Source organism: Lipotes vexillifer, unplaced genomic scaffold, assembly GCF_000442215.2.
Source record: "Lipotes vexillifer unplaced genomic scaffold, Lipotes_vexillifer_v1.1 scaffold414, whole genome shotgun sequence".
In the NCBI taxonomy this organism is placed as follows: Eukaryota; Metazoa; Chordata; class Mammalia; order Artiodactyla; family Lipotidae; genus Lipotes; species Lipotes vexillifer.
The window spans coordinates 838,008-854,775 of record NW_006782864.1 but is presented as its reverse complement, the minus strand read 5'-3'; the positions used below and the strand labels follow the sequence as shown (position 1 = coordinate 854,775).

At 42.9% G+C, this 16,768-nt stretch overlaps 1 protein-coding gene across 1 annotated transcript in view; it reads right to left on the bottom strand.

Moving 5' to 3' along the window:
• Nucleotides 1–2,520: 2,520 nt before the first annotated feature.
• Nucleotides 2,521–16,768, bottom strand: part of CHRNA6 (cholinergic receptor nicotinic alpha 6 subunit) — a 15,130-nt gene continuing 882 nt past the window's right edge. Inside the window, 6 exon segments of the mRNA XM_007472372.1 lie at nt 2,521–2,652; nt 4,681–5,662; nt 5,764–5,873; nt 6,930–6,974; nt 13,845–13,860; nt 15,733–15,856. Of these exon segments, the coding sequence (XP_007472434.1) occupies nt 2,521–2,652; nt 4,681–5,662; nt 5,764–5,873; nt 6,930–6,974; nt 13,845–13,860; nt 15,733–15,856 (1,409 nt within the window).

The following is a 16,768-nucleotide window of genomic DNA, read 5'->3' as shown; positions in this document are numbered from 1 at the left end:
AGGGAAAAGCAAATCAAAACCACAAGATATTATCTTACACCCATTAGGATGGCTACCATCAAAAAACTAACACGTGTTGATGAGGGTGTGGAGAAGATGAAGCCCCTGCTCGCTGTTAGTGAGAAGTAAAATGTTGCAGCTGTGGTGGGAAACAGTGTGACAGTTCCTCAAAAAAATTAAAAAGTTATTGCTTAATGGGTTCCGAGTTTCAGTTTTGCAAGATGAAAAGAGTTCCGGGGATGGATGGTGCTGATGATTGTACAACAATGCGAATATACTTAATACCACTGAACCGTACACTTAAAAAGGGTTACAATGGTACATTTTGTTATGTGTATTTACCACCATGAAAACTTTTTAAACAATGACTTGAGATAGTGATTTGGCTTAACAGAAAAAAAAAGTATCAAGAAACAAGCAACCCTCTGTAAAGACAGATAAATTAGAGGTGCTACAGTCACATGACATGAAGAGAGTAAAAATACTTCAAAACAGAGTAACTTGTGCCTGGGGTACTACAACTGGCCTTAAGCTCCAGGATGAGGTAGATAAGGACGAATTAGCACATGGTAATGAGACAGGTTGGGATCTGGGACCTGGCACCCTTTGCTGCAGGGCTTGCACCTGGACAAACATCTCCTTGAGCAAAAAAATACAAAGAAACTACAAGGGAGTAAAAATAACTGCGTATATGTGCAGTTGGGGCAAATTATGGACAACAAGATACAAAAAGACCAAAAAAAACCCAACTGCTACTTCCGATGAGTTGGGAGCAAAAGCACTCCCCCTGCTCCCAACACCACCTAAGGGGCGGGCAGACCACCTAAGCCCCCCTTCCTGCCCAACCCCTGGACACACCCCTACCCTCACCCCATGTAAGGAACTAGGTGGCACCCCTCGGTGAGTGAGCAAGGCAAGCTGTTACTTGTTTTCATTCCTTTTGCTCCTGTGGCCTCAGGAGCCCCAATAAAGCCTTGCCTGAGTTTCTTGTCTGGCCTCTTATCAATTTCTATTGATTAAGGGAAGGTCAAGAACCTTGGTCAGTATCAGTAATAGAAGTTGTAGGATATCAACACAATGGAGGTGATGCAACCACAAAAATTACACTTCAAGACTGTGTAACATCTCGGAGAAATGCTGCTGACATGATATTGAGAAAATAGCAAAATACAAAACCGAAAGGTAAAACTGAGTAGTCAAATTATGTGTGCATTTAGACAAGGACTAAATGGAAAAGGCAAAGTGAAATTAGTTCCTGTGTTAGGGTAGATTTTTTTTTCTACTTTAAAATGCATCTTTAAAAGTGTTATAATAAGTGTATACAAAAAATAAGAAGATAGTAAACGAGGGTTGAATAAAACAGAATACCCAAGGTTCTCCCTCTCAGAAAAGGAATTGCTCTAAAAGGTACAAGATCACCATTGCCTACAGAAGAAACACTTATTTTCAGTCTCAGTTACAAAGAGCAAATGGAAACTGCTGATGAGAAGAGACACCTTTTGGACCCACGGCAAAGGTTGCTTCAGGTCTGTCTGGCCAGACCACGTCATGCTTTATTTTCGTTGCTCTGGTTACATTCCCCACGTGATACCTGGTCCTGGAGATCTCTGTGTTTATGACTTTTCCTACAAAGCTCCAAGTGCATGGACAGAACCTATTTCTGTGACTATGGCAATGTCACCACTCAAGTCTCTTGCCAGATGAATGATAATTAAATATGGGGGGTGGGGGAGGGAAAGACTGGGAGTTTGGGGTTAGCAGATGCAAACTAGTATATATAGGATGGATAAACAACAAGGTCCTACTGTGTGGCACAGGGAACTATATTCAGTATCCTGTGATAAACCACAATGGAAAGAATATGAAAAAGAATGCATATATATGTATAACTGAGTCACTTGGCTGTACAGCAGAAAATAACACAACATTGTACATCAACTAGACTTCAATAAGATTTTTTCAAAGGGGAGTAAATACAGCCTGTTGGTTAGACTGACTACCTGCTGTTACTTTTTTACTAAATAATCTATCAAATAATGCTGCACTGTGTGCTCTATATCACAGAGATGTGCAGGAGAAAGCAAGCATACACAAGATCACAGGTGCTGCAGAGGTCAGCGTGTCCAAGGTCCAGAGTTTCATGTCTGGCAGGTGTCATTATACTGAGAAGCCCATAAACTGGAGAAGCAAAAGAACCTCTTAGCGTGGCTTGACTTTGATTCCACGGTTTGATGTTCTGTGGGTCGGTCATGTCTCCGGAAGCCAAACGCGTACAGACAAGAGAAGCCTGCAGGTGCTGCCAGCTCTGGGCTCCAGTGTCAGATCCCAGACACTGGGATCATAAAGTACTCCTCTGTGCCCCAAGGGAGGGCATCCAGGCTCCTGGTTGGCAATAAAGTCCTCTTTTTCCATCTAGATGGGGACTTGGTGCAAAGCTTTCTATCCCTTTCCTTGTGGTGGGGGAAACATGGAACAAACACAGTGTCTTGTAAGTTTCTGAAGATAAAGGGAAAATCCATCTTACGAATGTCCTGTGTTCCCCAGGAGTGGCTGGAGAAACAGCCCTGCAGTTCCAAACACGCAGATGATTATAAACACCCACAGGAACACCCTGTCCACCACCGTGGCCACGTATTTCCAGTCGTCCTCTACCTGAAAGACAAAAGTCAAGCAACTGTAAAAAAAATCAAAACCATGGGAGATAAGCTTTGTCTCATAAATAAGCTGCTTCCTTTTCACAGATTTCCTGGCAATTTTAAAGCAAATATCCCTGTGATTGTGGTTAACCCGTGTCTCCTCTGTAGCACACAGAGAACTTCCGTTTGTCTGCAGAGGGTGAGTGCATGCGCTCCATCAGTCCTTGGACAGCGGGCTGCAGAGTGAGCAGGCTTATGTGGGCACACAGGACCTCTCCTGACTGCAGGCAGCACCCCAGAAAGAGCTGCTCGGAGAGCTCCACTTTTGTGTTGACTGAAAAAAACTGCATAACCTAACAGTTGAGAATTATGTTTTATTCAGTGGATTTTCTGAGGAATTCAAGCCCGGGAGGCAGCCTCTCAGATCGCTCTGAGGGACTGCCCTGAAGAGATAAGGGGAAAAAAAGTCAGGGCATAGAGGAGGTTTTGCACCAAAGACCAGGTAGCCGGAACATCGAAAGATTAGTTGTAGAGCATTGTGTTGCATTTGACTGCAACAGTAATCCTTTGATGTTCTGACCACCTGGTTTTTGTTGCAAAACCTCCTACATATCCTGGTTCCCCCCATCCAATCTCCTGAGGTAAACCACAATGGAAAAGAATACCAAAAGAATGTCTATATGTGTATAACTGAGTCACTTTGCTGTCCAGCAGAAATTAGTACAACATTGTAAATCAGCTATACTTCAATTTAAAAAACGTTTAAAAAAAATTACTGTTAATTAAAGAAAACCAGACATCTCAAGTTAAGGAATTTAGCGCTTTTCTATGTATTAGAAGAGGCAAGAGCCTGGGTTCATGGAAATCATTCCTTTGATATGCAACTTAGCTATCTAGGGCCAGCATCCTTCTTTCCTCCACCCTGAATCCCCTCAGGGTGCACAGTTGGGGGTGACTGCAGTGGTTGATGGCTTGATGGGTGCAACGTCCTTCGTTTACTGATAGGGCAGGTGACAGTTCTCATCCACTCTTGTCATGGACACCACGGGACAGTCTGACTCCTTGGCAAGTCTGGGAAATGGGTTTGAGGCGGGTGTAGGATGTGCGATGTCCCCATCAGGAATAGGTGGCCCTCTAGAACTCAGGATCCCACTGGTCAGGGAGAGTTCGTTACATCTCTCATGTCCTTCCTGTTCCCGACCTCCAAGAGCCCTACCTGGTGGTGATCAAGTCAGCAGCAACTGTGCCCTAGTTTGACGAAGGTGTCACCACAGAGGGGGGTCCTAGGCTCACCTGGCCCTAATGCACCCCCTCCATGACCTGTGTGACATGCAGCCCGTGTCCGCCTCAGCACCAATGGGTGGACTTCAGGCCTGCAATGTCCTTTCATTAGGAGATAAGGATGATGGCTACTGCCATCAGGTCAGACCCCTGGCGGCGGGAGTTTTCAGAGGCCCCCGGCTAGTCATCCTGATGGTATGGAACATTGGCATAAAGTTCTTGAGCTCTCTCTCTCTGGAGGATGGGGAGGTCCGAGCTGCTATAGTTAGACTCTGGGCGGCAGAAGCAGACTGTGTTGATGCTAAAAATAACCCTGAGGTTCATTCAGTCAGCACCTGGATCCCAGTCAAGTGGAGTAAGTGGGATTGGAGCTGCCGGAGGCTCACGCCACCTTCCTCCCAGGCTCCCAGACTGTGACCAACCCTGCAGGCTTTCCTCCTGCCCCTCAGCCGGCTTTTCCCTCTCCCACCCTTCCTTACGCAGGGGCTCTCAGTTTAACAAACCAAGGTTGCCCTGAGTGTTTATTTTAACCAGATTTTACTTGAGTTGACATTTCTGGAGGCAGAGATTTGCTCTGAGGCTACACCTTACCCCACCCCCTCCCCAGGGCAGTTCACCCATAACCGCATCATCACAGGGCTGGCTCTTAGGGCACCACTCCCTGACCGTCTTGCAGACAGAACTCACATTGAAGATCTGACATGCCTATGCAGGGCCCCCAGGCCTGCTGCGGGTGAACAGGCTAGAAGAGCCATACATTTACCTCCTTTGTTTCATTTTGGTTCTTCCTGTTTTCTGCTATGAATTGAACACTATCAATTACATCTTCGACTTCAGGTGAGGGCTCCAAATTTTCAGTCGTCCGTTGTAAAGGCTGATGATTTAATCGTCTCTTGCTGGTGGCGATCTCACTGGACTTACGACAGTGGCAGCATTCTTTAAGAAGTTTGGGCTCTCTGCGACAGTCAAACTTGCCTTTGGCTGGCCTACCAGAGGAGCCTTCAGGGTTTTTGTCATATCTTGTCCCCTTCCTCTTGTCCAGAGGCCTCCTCATCATCAGGATCTGGGGTAACAGCCGGAGGAAGACTGCCTTCACCCACGTGGGCATGGTGTGTGTGGTCAGGGTGCGATAGTGGGTGTTCAACACAAACACCGTCACCACGATGGACAAGGTGACGAAGATCATGGTGAACAGCAGATACTTGCCCACCAAGGGGATCACGAGAGACGTAGATGGGATGGTTTCTGTGATCACCAGCAAAAACACTGTCAGGGAAAGCAGAACTGAAATGCAAAGCGTCACTTTTTCACCACAGTCAGAAGGAAGGTAGAAAATCAGCACAGTTAGAAACGAAACAAAGAGACAGGGGATGATCAGATTAATGTTTTACACAAACATCGGCAATCTTCTAATGTAAAAAGAATAGGTTATGTCTGTGTATATCTCTTCACAACAGTTGTATTTTATGTCATGCTTGTAGCCAGAAGCATCAACAATTTCCCATTCACTGTTTTCCCAAAATTCATCCATGTCCACTCTAGAGCCAATGATTAGAAGATCGATTTCAGCTTTGTCATAGGTCCAGGAACCAAATTTCAGGGAGCAATTTTGATGATCAAAAGGGAAAAAAGTGATATCCATAGGACAGGAACTCTTAAAAATAGCTGGTGGAGTCCAGGTTATCATGCCATCGTATTTAAGAAGAGCTTTTGTCTTGCCTTTGACTTGGAAGTTGCCGACAGCACTGCAAAGTAAATCAGACACCATTAGTGACACCCCTTGTGCTTTGGGTCAGCCTGTAGCAAAGGCAACTTTGGAAAGAGACTGGCTGTCAGATGCCCATACTTGTTGTAGAGAACAATGCCAGGCTTCCAGATCTTCTCCGCAGGAACACGGAGAGTCTCAATGCCATCGTATTCCACTGGGTCCCAGCGCAATTTATAATCGTTCCACATCTAAAGGGAATAGAAGTCAGTTTTTAAAAATTCTTGGGCTTCCCTGGTGGCGCAGTGGTTGAGAATCTGCCTGCCAATGCAGGGGACACGGGTTCGAGCCCTGGTCTTGGAAGATCCCACATGCCGCAGAGCAACTGGGCCTGTGAGCCACGATTACTGAGCCTGTGCATCTGGAGCCTGTGCTCCGCAACAAGAGAGGCGGTGATAGTAAGAGGCCGGCGCACTGCGATGAAGAGTGGCCCCCGCTTGCCACAACTAGAGAAAGCCCTCGCACAGAAACGAAGACCCAACACAGCCATAAATAAATAAATAAATAAAGCAAACTGTCAACAAGTAAAAATAAATAAACACTATTAAAAAAAAAATTCTTGATTTTCTTCCAATGTTAATTCTATGTTGGTTCAACAACTTTTTGAAAAATTTCTTATTTAAAGAGTTGGTTTCCTACCCAAAGTTGGAAGATGAAATCCATGGGAAACAAGGTAGCTGAGCTGATTTTGGGCAAATATAGATATTAGATAAGTATCTATTGATTATTAATTAGCTAGCCAAGTGTACAGGCTCAGCTTCCATATTCCATGGACTATGCTCAATCTCTAGTAGCAATCCATTTCTAGTATTAAAAAGATAATTCAAGTGTATGATGATGGGTTTGTTACAAAATCTGCATAAAACATTGAGACAGGAAGGAAGAACAAGATGGTATGACTGATAAAACCAGACGGTGGGAATCTAACCCAGAGCAGGATCAAAGAGTGGGCAAGAATCTGGCTCTGGAGCTCGAGATTCAGACAAAAATAGCAGACTTGAGAGCAGAAACCACCGAAGCAGAGTCAGAGAGAACTCTGTCACTAAGTTCTGCAGCATGAAGCTTGAACCCAGCCAGCCGTTACCGGATTGAACTTTGGGCTTTGGAGCTAGTTAATATTTTATGCTCTGTCATAAGCTGGAGATACAAAGAGGGAATGTTAGTAGATTTTATCCATTGGACGTTGTTAAACTGACACACAAGTGTGACACAATTCCAAGAGAAGAACGTGTGACATAGACACATACGTGACGTAGCCACAGATTGGTTTCCATGATCTGGTTTACTTCATCCTGGGAAGAAGAAACAATATTTTTTAGCCTCAAATGTATTTGCTAATAGAAGTGAATCTTAGAGCAAATATTACAACTAAAAATAGCCAATCTGAGTTATTCATGCTAAAGGAGGGAAAAAAAGCAGACTGAAAAGGCAATTTATAAAAGGCCAAAAATACAATATTTCCACACTGGCCCCAACCCTGTTGACTTTGAAATGTGGCATTATGACTGTCTTTCAAATCTGATTGAAGTCCCACTTCTGTGAAGCCTTTCTGACCACTGCAGCCCGTAAAGATTTCTGATCCCATAAAAGGAAAGAAGGGAGAGAAGAGAGAGTGGGAGGGAGGGAGGGGAAGTCCTGCAGATGGCGATGGGTATCATCGCTTTTGCCATCTTCTTCCACAGCTGTGCCCCAGCACCCTCTAGGTCCTGAGTCCTGAGCCCCACTGCCCCTCAAGGTGTCAGCCTCAGCTCACCATGGAGTTCTCCAGCTGGAACCTGCCACTCCCCAGAGCACTGCTCCCACCCAAACAGCTGCCGATTGCTTCATTCATTAACAAGTATTTATTGAGTACCTACTATGCGCTCTATAAATGCTGGGGCTACAGAAGTAATCAGAATGGAAAATATCCCTACCTACATGTGCCTAAGCTATTAGCTGGGGAGACAGAAAATCAATAATAGATACATGGTATAATGTAAAATAGTGATAAGTCCCATGAAAAAAAATAAAGAGGGATTGAGTGGTGTGTGTGTCTGCACACACACGTACACACGTCTCTTTTATTTTTTTTTATTTTATTTATTTATTTTTTTATAAATTTATTTATTTATTTATTTTTGGCTGTGTTGGGTCTTCGTTTCTGTGCGAGGGCTTTCTCTAGTTGTGGCAAGTGGGGGCCACTCTTCATCGCGGTGCGCGGGACTCTCACTGTCGCGGCCTCTCTTGTTGCAGAGCACAGGCTCCAGACGCGCAGGCTCAGTAGTTGTGGCTCACGGGCCCAGTTGCTCCGCGGCATGTGGGATCTTCCCAGACCAGGGCTCGAACCCGTGTCCCCTGCATTGGCAGGCAGATTCTCAACCACTGCGCCACCAGGGAAGCCCCACACGTCTCTTTTAGACAGGATGATCCAGGAAGGTTTGTCTGAGGAGGTGGTTTAAGCAGGTACCTAAATGACCTGCAAAGAGTCCTGGGTCTCTTGAATAAAAGCGTTCCAGTATGACATGCCAAATATAATGTGTTCCTAATCAGCTACCACCTCTCAGTGGAGCAGCTACTGAAGACACATCCAGAACCTTCAGCAGTCTCACAGCGCAACACTTGGAGGCTATTGATGGTCACCCAGTGGCCGGCAGTGGGTTCCCAAAACTTACCAACCTTGTTTCCCCAGACACATGAGCACCTTCGAGAGTAAACACCTCACACTGGTTGAGGAAGCTGTGGCCAGGGCTGGACACCAGCCCACTCTGGTTTGCTGCTCTGCAGTTCTCCATGCCCCCCAGAAAACGCTACCTGGAGACCTCACCAGCTTTCTCCTTCAAAGGGATTTGTGTCAAGTCATGATAAGCCCCAGGGTTTTAAAAGGTCAACAAAAGGAGTTACATTCATGGTTTTCTATTGGTCAGGGCAAGCAAAGAAATGGACTATTACTTATCCATGACTTTACAATTACCCAAGTCTAAGGACAGTGTCTTCTGCTCATACCTTGTGACCAGCAGATTTAAGCAGGGGCCATGTCAATAAATCCATTGGCTGCCAGTCAGGAATGGACTAGCTCTAGCAGTCCAGAAATGTCTCGGAGGTAACAGTCATAAGCATCTTCCAATGACTGCTTCCTCTCTGTCCACTAATACACTGTTTAGAGAACTAGTGCACACTGTGAACTAGAACGTTGTATTCTGAGAATTAAAATCAGTTGGCAATATCATCCCGACAGTATTCCTGTCTCCCCATCTATACTTCCACAGCCTGGTGAACCTCCATGTGGTGTGGACCTGCTTCATGGTGGATGGACACTCTCAGAGGTGTCAGCCAAGTTTATGGGTCAGGACCGGGTCTGGAAAGTCGCATTCTCCATCCAATGCCAAACCGCACCTATGGTTATGGGAACTGCTATCAGACAGCCCAGCTGAAGGAGGCCAGAGACCCACAGTACAACCCCACGTTCCTGGGACCATCACCCTGTGTCTTCTTCTTGGGAAAATAAAGTAGTTGACACCTGGTTCAATTAAAGGATTGGAGTTACAATTTCAAATGGACTAGATTCTGGAGCAGCAGCAACAGACTCAGAGACTGAGATCAGAAAGGCCAGGTGGGTTACATTTTGAAAGCCTTCGTGTTCGTCATGTCAGATATGCCAGGCCATCGAAAACACTGGGCAGGGGCTTTGTCCTGGCCCCATGAGGGGGACAGTGGAAATACACTTACTCTGAAGATCATCCACTCATTAGACTTTGTGGCCAAGTTCATTATATGCAGCAGCAAACACCCTTCCATGTAGAGCTCTCTGGTGCTCTAAGGCCAAGCCTGAGGCCCAAACAGCAGCAGACGGCCTATAGTCTTCTAGAAGGGAGTTGGTAATTGTGCATCTGGGCTGTACTGCATCACAGTCACTCCCAGACCTCACCATGGCTCAGTGACAACAATGAATATGGCCCACAGGGACTTCTGGTTCCCCACATGAGGACAAGTAGACTCTAATACACCAATAAGAATTGCTATATTAATACTGGACAAAGCAGATGCAGAGGAAAAATGTTACTAAAGACAAAGAGGGACATTACATAATGAAAGAAGGATCAATCCACTAGGAAGACACAATGACCCTGACCATATATGCACCAAACAGCAGAGTCTCAAATTATATGGAACAAAAACTGATAGAGCTGAAAGAAGAAACAGACAAATCCCCAATTACAGTTAGAGACTTCAATATCCCTCTCTCAGCTACCAATAGAACTCAGTAAACTCAACAGAATCAGCAAAAATTGGGAAAATCTGAACAACGTGATCAACCAGCAGAATTTAATTGACATATATAGATACTCCACTCAAAAACACCAGAATACACATTTTTTCAAGCATGCGTATAATATTAACCAACGCAGAGCATATCCTTATCAGAGGCCATAAAACAAACCTCAACAAATTTAAAAGAATTGGAATCATAGTGTGTTTCTGACCATAATGGAATCAAACTAGAAATCAATAACCAAAAGACAACAGGAAAATCTCTAAACCCACGGAAACTGAACTTCTAGATAATCCATGGGTCAAAGAGAAGGTCTCAAAGGAAATTCTTTAAAACACATAGAGCTGAATGGGAACAAAAATACAATATAACAAAATATGAGGGACATAGCTAAAAAAAGTGCTAAGAAGAAAATGTATAGCTAAATGCTTACATTAGAAATGAGAAAAAGTCTCAAGTCAATAACACAAGTTTCTACCTCAAGAAATTAGAAAAACAAGCACAAAATAAACCCAAAGCAATTACAAAGAAGGAAAAATAAAGGTAAAACAGAAATCAATAAAGTTGAAAAGGAAAACAATAAAGAATATCAATGAAACAAAAAGCTGATTCTTTGGGGTAAAAACAACAAAATTGATAAACCTTTAGCAAGACTGACAAAAATAAAAAGAGAGAAGACACAATTCACCAATATCAGGAATGAAACAGGAGCTATCATTACAGATCCTATAGCCATTAAAAAGTTAGATAATACCATGAGCAACTTTAATTTTATCATAAATTTGGCAATTTAAAAGAAATGGGCCCATTCCTCAAAAACCAAACTAACTAACAAGGACCTACTGTATAGCACAGGGAAATATACTTAATATTTTGTAATAAACAACAAGGGAAAAGAATCTGAAAAGTGATATAAATAGACAGTCTGAATACCCTATAGCCATTTAAGAATTGAGTTTATAATTAAAAAGCTCCTGGGAAAGAAATCTCCAGGCCCAGTAAGTTTCCCTGAAGAATTCTACCAAATATGTAAAGAAAAATCAATACCAACTTTCCACAATCTCTTCCAGAAAATAGAATAGGAGGAAACAACTCCAAATCCTTTATGTGAAGCTAATATTATCCTGACACAAACCCAAACAAAGACATTATGAAAAAAGCAAATGACAGATCAATATCTCTCATGAACTTAGATGCAAAAATCATTAACAAAATATTAGCAAACTGAATCCAACAATGTATAAAAAGTTATACACCGTAACTAAGTGGGATGCAAGGCTGGTTCAACATTCGAAAATTAATCAATGTAATTTACCATATCAACAAACTAAAGAAGAAAAACCATGTGATCATATCAATTGATGGAGAAAAAGCTTTCGACAAAACTCAACATCAATTCATGATTAAAAACTCTGTGAAACTAGGAATAAAGGGAAATTTCCTCAACTTGATAAGAGCATCTACAAAACAGCTACACCTAACTTTATACCAAATGGTGAAAGACTGAATGCTTTTTCCTTAAGACTGGGAACAGGACAAGGATGTCTGTTGTCACCACTCTTATTCAGCATAGTACTGGAAGTTCTAGCCACTGAAATGAAGCAAGAAAAAGGGGGGAAAGGCATAGACTGGAAAGGAAGAAATAAAACTATCTCTATTTGCAGATTATAAGGTTGCCTACAAAGAAAATCCCATGGAATCTATAAAAATGCTGAAACTAAGTGAGTTCAGCAAGATCTTAGGATACAAGATCAATATACAAAAGTCTTAAAATTCTATATACTAACAATGAGCATGGAGAAACCAAAATTAAAAGCATAATAGGGCTTCCCTGGTGGCACAGAGGTTGAGAATCTGCCTGCTAAAGCAGGGGACACAGGTTCGAGCCCTGGTCTGAGAAGATCCCACATGCCGCGGAGCAACTAGGCCCGTGAGCCACAACTACTGAGCCTGCGCGTCTGGAGCCTGTGCTCCGCAACAAGAGAGGCCACGATAGTGAGAGACCCGCACACCGCGATGAAGAGTGGCCCCCGCTTGCCACAACTAGAGAGAGCCCTGCACAGAAACGAACACCCAACGCAGCCAAAATAAATAAATAAACAAATGTAGGGTTTAAAATAAAAAAAGCATAATATTATTTTCAGTCACTCCCAGATAAAAGAAAATACTTACGTATACATGTAACAATACGTGTATGGGATCTGTGTACTGAAAATTACAAAATCCTGAAGGAAGAAGAGCTAAATAAATGGAGAAACATCCTGCATTCATGGACTAGAAGACTCAACAGAGTAAAGATGTCACTTCTCCCCAAACTGATCTGCAGGTTTAATGCAGCTCCTATCAAAATCAGGGCAATGCTTTTTGTGGACATAGGCAGCTTATTCTAGGCATAGGCCTCAGAATAGCTAAGACAATCTTGACAAATAAGAACAAAGTGGCAGGAATCACTCCAGCCAATATTAAGTCTTACTCTACAGCTACAGTCATCAAGATAGTGCAGTGTTGGTGGAGGGATAGTCACACTGATCAATGAAACAGAATAGAGGACCTAGAAATAGGCCCACACAAACATGTTCAACTGATTTTTCGCAAAGGTGCAAAACCCATTCAGTGGGAAAAGGATTGCCTTTTTAACAAATAGTGCAGGAGCAATTGGACACCCACAGGTCTAAAAAACAAAAATCTAGGTCTCATATCTTATATAAAAATTAACTCAAAATGGATCATAGTCTTAAACATAAGACATAAATAAAACTTTTAGAAAAACATAGGAGAAAACCTATAGGATCTGGGATAAGGCAAAGAATTACTAGGCTTGATGCCAAAAGCATAACATATAAAAGGAAAAATTGATAAATTGGACTGCATGAAAATTAAAAACTTCATGTGAAAGACCATGTGAAGAGGAAGAAAAGATAAGCTACAAACTGGGATAAAATATTTGCAAACCACAAAACTGGCAAAGCACTTGCATCTAGAATATAGCCAGAACTCTCAACACTAAATAGTAAAAACAAACAATCCAACTGGAAAATGGGCTTAAGGACATGAGCAAACATTTCACCTTAGAGGATATGCAGATTGCAGATAAGCACATGAAAAGAGGTTTCATATCATTAATCATTAGGGAAATGCAAATTAAAACCACAATGAGATATCGTTTCATACCTAATATAACTCAAATAAAAAACAGTGACAATACCAAATACTGGCAAAGCTGTAGATAAACTGGATCACTCACATATTGCCGGTAGGAATGTAAAAGGGTACAGCCATTCTGGAAAGCATTTTGGCAGTTTCTTTTAAAACTAACACACAACTACCACATGACCCAGGAATTGCACCCCTGGGCATTTATCCCAGAGAAATAACGATTAATGTTCACCCAAAAACCTGTACACAAATGTTCATAGCAGCTTTATTTGTAAAAGACCAAAACTGGAATCAGCCCAAATGTTCTTCAACCAGTGAAAGGTCAATCAAAGTGTGCTCCACCAATACCATGGAATACTACTCACAATAAGAAGAAATGACTCACCAAACTTATTGTGGCAACCACTGCATGATGTATGTAAGTCAAATCACTATGCTGCACACCTTACTTATACAGTGTTGTATGTCAAATATATCTCAGTAAAACTGGAAGAAAAAAAAAGAAGAAATGAACTATTGATACAAGCAACAACTTGGATGAATCTCTAAAGAATTATGCTGAGTGGAAAAGCCAGTCCACAAGGTTACATACTGTGTGATTCCATTTATGTATAGCTTTCTTGAAATGACAAAATTTTAGAAATGAAAGATACAGTAGTTGTTACCATTGGTCAAAGAAAGTAGACAAGGGCTCTATTATTTCTTACTGCAAGTGAATCTATGATTATTTCAATAAATAAAATTTCAGTTAAAAAACTACATTTCTCAAGACTCTCTTGCAGCTAGGGGTGGTCAATGAGCTAGGAAGCAGAATCTGTCAGTAGGACTTCTAATAAAACTCCTTAAGGAAGTCACAGATGTCTGGTATATGCCCCTTTCTCTCTTCCTCCTGCTTCTTTCCAAGAATGTGAATATGATGAGTGAAAATCAGCAGTTATCCTGGACCACAAGGCAACACTGAGGGAAGAAATCACATGCTAAGGATGGTGACATAGAAAGATAGAAGGAACCTTGGTCCCTGTCACAGTTTATGCTTTTAGCATCATAGCTCATGTGATTAACATCCTCAGGAGTTGTGCAGTGCACAACCTGGGCAACCAAACACCGTGATGCAACCACTACCACGAAGCCACCTGGTATTAACCTGGGCTGTTAACCTTTAGATTTCTATTACATAAGAAAGAAATAAACTTGTTTTATATAAGCTGAGAGAGCATGTATGTGTTTTTCGATCTCTGATAGCAGCCAAATGCAAATACCAAAATCTGTATTCAGCAATCCTCCACCCACCATCTTCAGAACAATGTCCTGAAAGGGTGTATAGATCATGGATTTGAAGTGATGCTGTATCACAAATTTAGGGGTCACTCAGTCCAGTTCTCCATTCATAACAGCCCAATTCATACCAAGTGTGGCTTCCAGCCTGGTAGGAGACCAGTAACCAGTGCTAAGCTATTTGAGGGGAGAGGGGAGGCGGGATTAGAATAGGTACTAAATAAATGTTTATTAAAGGAATTAGTGGGCCCATCTAAGTGAGATAAAACATCTGGCTTACTTTTTTTTAAACCAGTATTTATCAGCATATACATACTTCCAGCTTGGGCCAGAAGCTAGAGGATCAGGTCAGGGTCAGCCCAGTCCACTGGGAAGCATGGACCGGAGAAACATGGTGAGCCCGGACTTCATATCCATAACTGAGGTCTTCCCCCAGGTGCACCTGGAGCCACCACTGTTTCCCCAGGCAAAGCTGAGAGGAAGGAGGCCCCCCCTGCCGCCGTCCAGGGCCTGGGCTACTCCCTCGGTCTGTGCACCATTGTCTCAGAGATGCTCAGGACGTCCCTTACCCCTTACGTGCTGAGCCGGCCTATTCCTGGAATTTGGTCCAGGTCCAGTGCCTCAGGCCAGCCTGTGCCCTGCCATGCCTTGGAGCCCAGAACCCTGTCCTCTGTTAGGGTATCAGGTCCCACACCTCCTCTCCCAGCAACTAGGGTGTGAAGATTATTCAAAAGAAAGAACTCTAGTCCTCCTTGCCCCTTAAACAGGGTAGCAATAAATTAAACTAAGACCTCCAAATTCCCATCAGTTTTTCAGGGCTGGATGGAACCCTATGTGAAACAAGGTGAATTTTCTCTTTCTTCTATAACAAAGGAGACTTAAAGCAATTCTTCTTATACAGAGTCAAAAGAGCATGAGCTTTGGGGTTGAACAGTGCTGATTGAACCCCAGTGCCACCATCTGTAATTGTATGACATTGGGAAAGTTTCTTATCTGAGATTTCCTCTCCCCAGCTGTAAAATGCAGATGACGGCCACTAAGTGTGGACACTGGTGCATAATAGGTGCACAATGAAGTTAGCTCCCTTTGTATTCCCCCTTCAAATGCCTCTTGGCTTCTTTGTTTCATAAACTGGTTGTGAGAGCATTTCCAGAAAAACATCGCCTTAAGGAGAATAATGACTGCAACCCTGGGGAGAGTGGATCCCTCCCAACGGGCTGGCTTTGAAGGGCGGAACTCTGTAGATTTTTTTCTGTTTGTGTTAAAAAATCCCTTTATTTACCCAGTGCAGTGAGTGGGAATTGCTTGGACCCTTCAGAGTTGGGGCCTCCGAGGCCTCGTGGTGCCCACCCTGCGCTTACCACGTCGGCGTGATGGCCACTTCAAAATGCACAGTGACTGGGTCGGAAACGTTTTCCACGGGCCTGATGAACTGGTTATAACGAGCAAACAGTTTGTGAAAGAGCCTCTCCTCAGACGCACAGCCTGCACATCCTGCAGCACCATACAGAGAGAGGGGTTAGAGAAGCAGAAAGGATGCTGGCTGGTAGGGAGGTTCCAGGGGTTTCCATCCCGGGAAGGCGGGTGCGGGACACCAGCTTACCCCCAGCACCACTGCACCTGCCCCTCCTGGCCATGCTCCCCTTCACCACCGAGATGAAAAGAGTAATACCAGCATCTCAGGGCTAGTGTGCTAGCAAACAAAATGATGTTAGTAAGAGCACTTCTAAAGTCTATGGCAGCACAGTGTAAAGGGATAAATAGACACAGCCTTGAGATGTTCAGTTATGTCACTGAACAGAACTCACCGTCTTACTGATCCGGTAATTAAAGAAAAGTCCTGCCCTTTCTTGTCAACATACTGATCTGACTGGTCTCTGTTTCTACAACCAGCAGGGTGTGTAGCTGGGGAACCTTCTTCAATCAAACTTAAATAACTAGTAATTTCATTAAGGTCTTAAGCCCTCCTCCTTTTTAAAATCAACTTTGAATTTCAATCCTTGGAGATGTGTGAGAGTGCAAAGTTTTTAAGGAAAATTTACTTAAAATATTTTTTATAGAATCCCCAAAGTTCTTAAACAATAGCACTTTCAGTCATTAAATTTAGACAATAATATAATGCATGTCTCTTTGTATTTTCCCAAGAATGCACTAAATGTAGGTTACTTGCTTTCATTTGACATAATTCATCTCATTAAGGCCCCCTCTATATTTTTCCTTACAGAATTCAAATTTGATACCTGAAATACTATTCTGTAAATTTCCCAAAGGGATTTATACCCTGAAAGAAAAAAAATTTAAGGGGCTGAACAACTCATTAGGCAAAAACAAAGGAAAGGATAGCTGTTATCTTACTAAATAAAAAGTGTTGTTTGACATGCATTTGGAAACACAGATTTCAGCAGG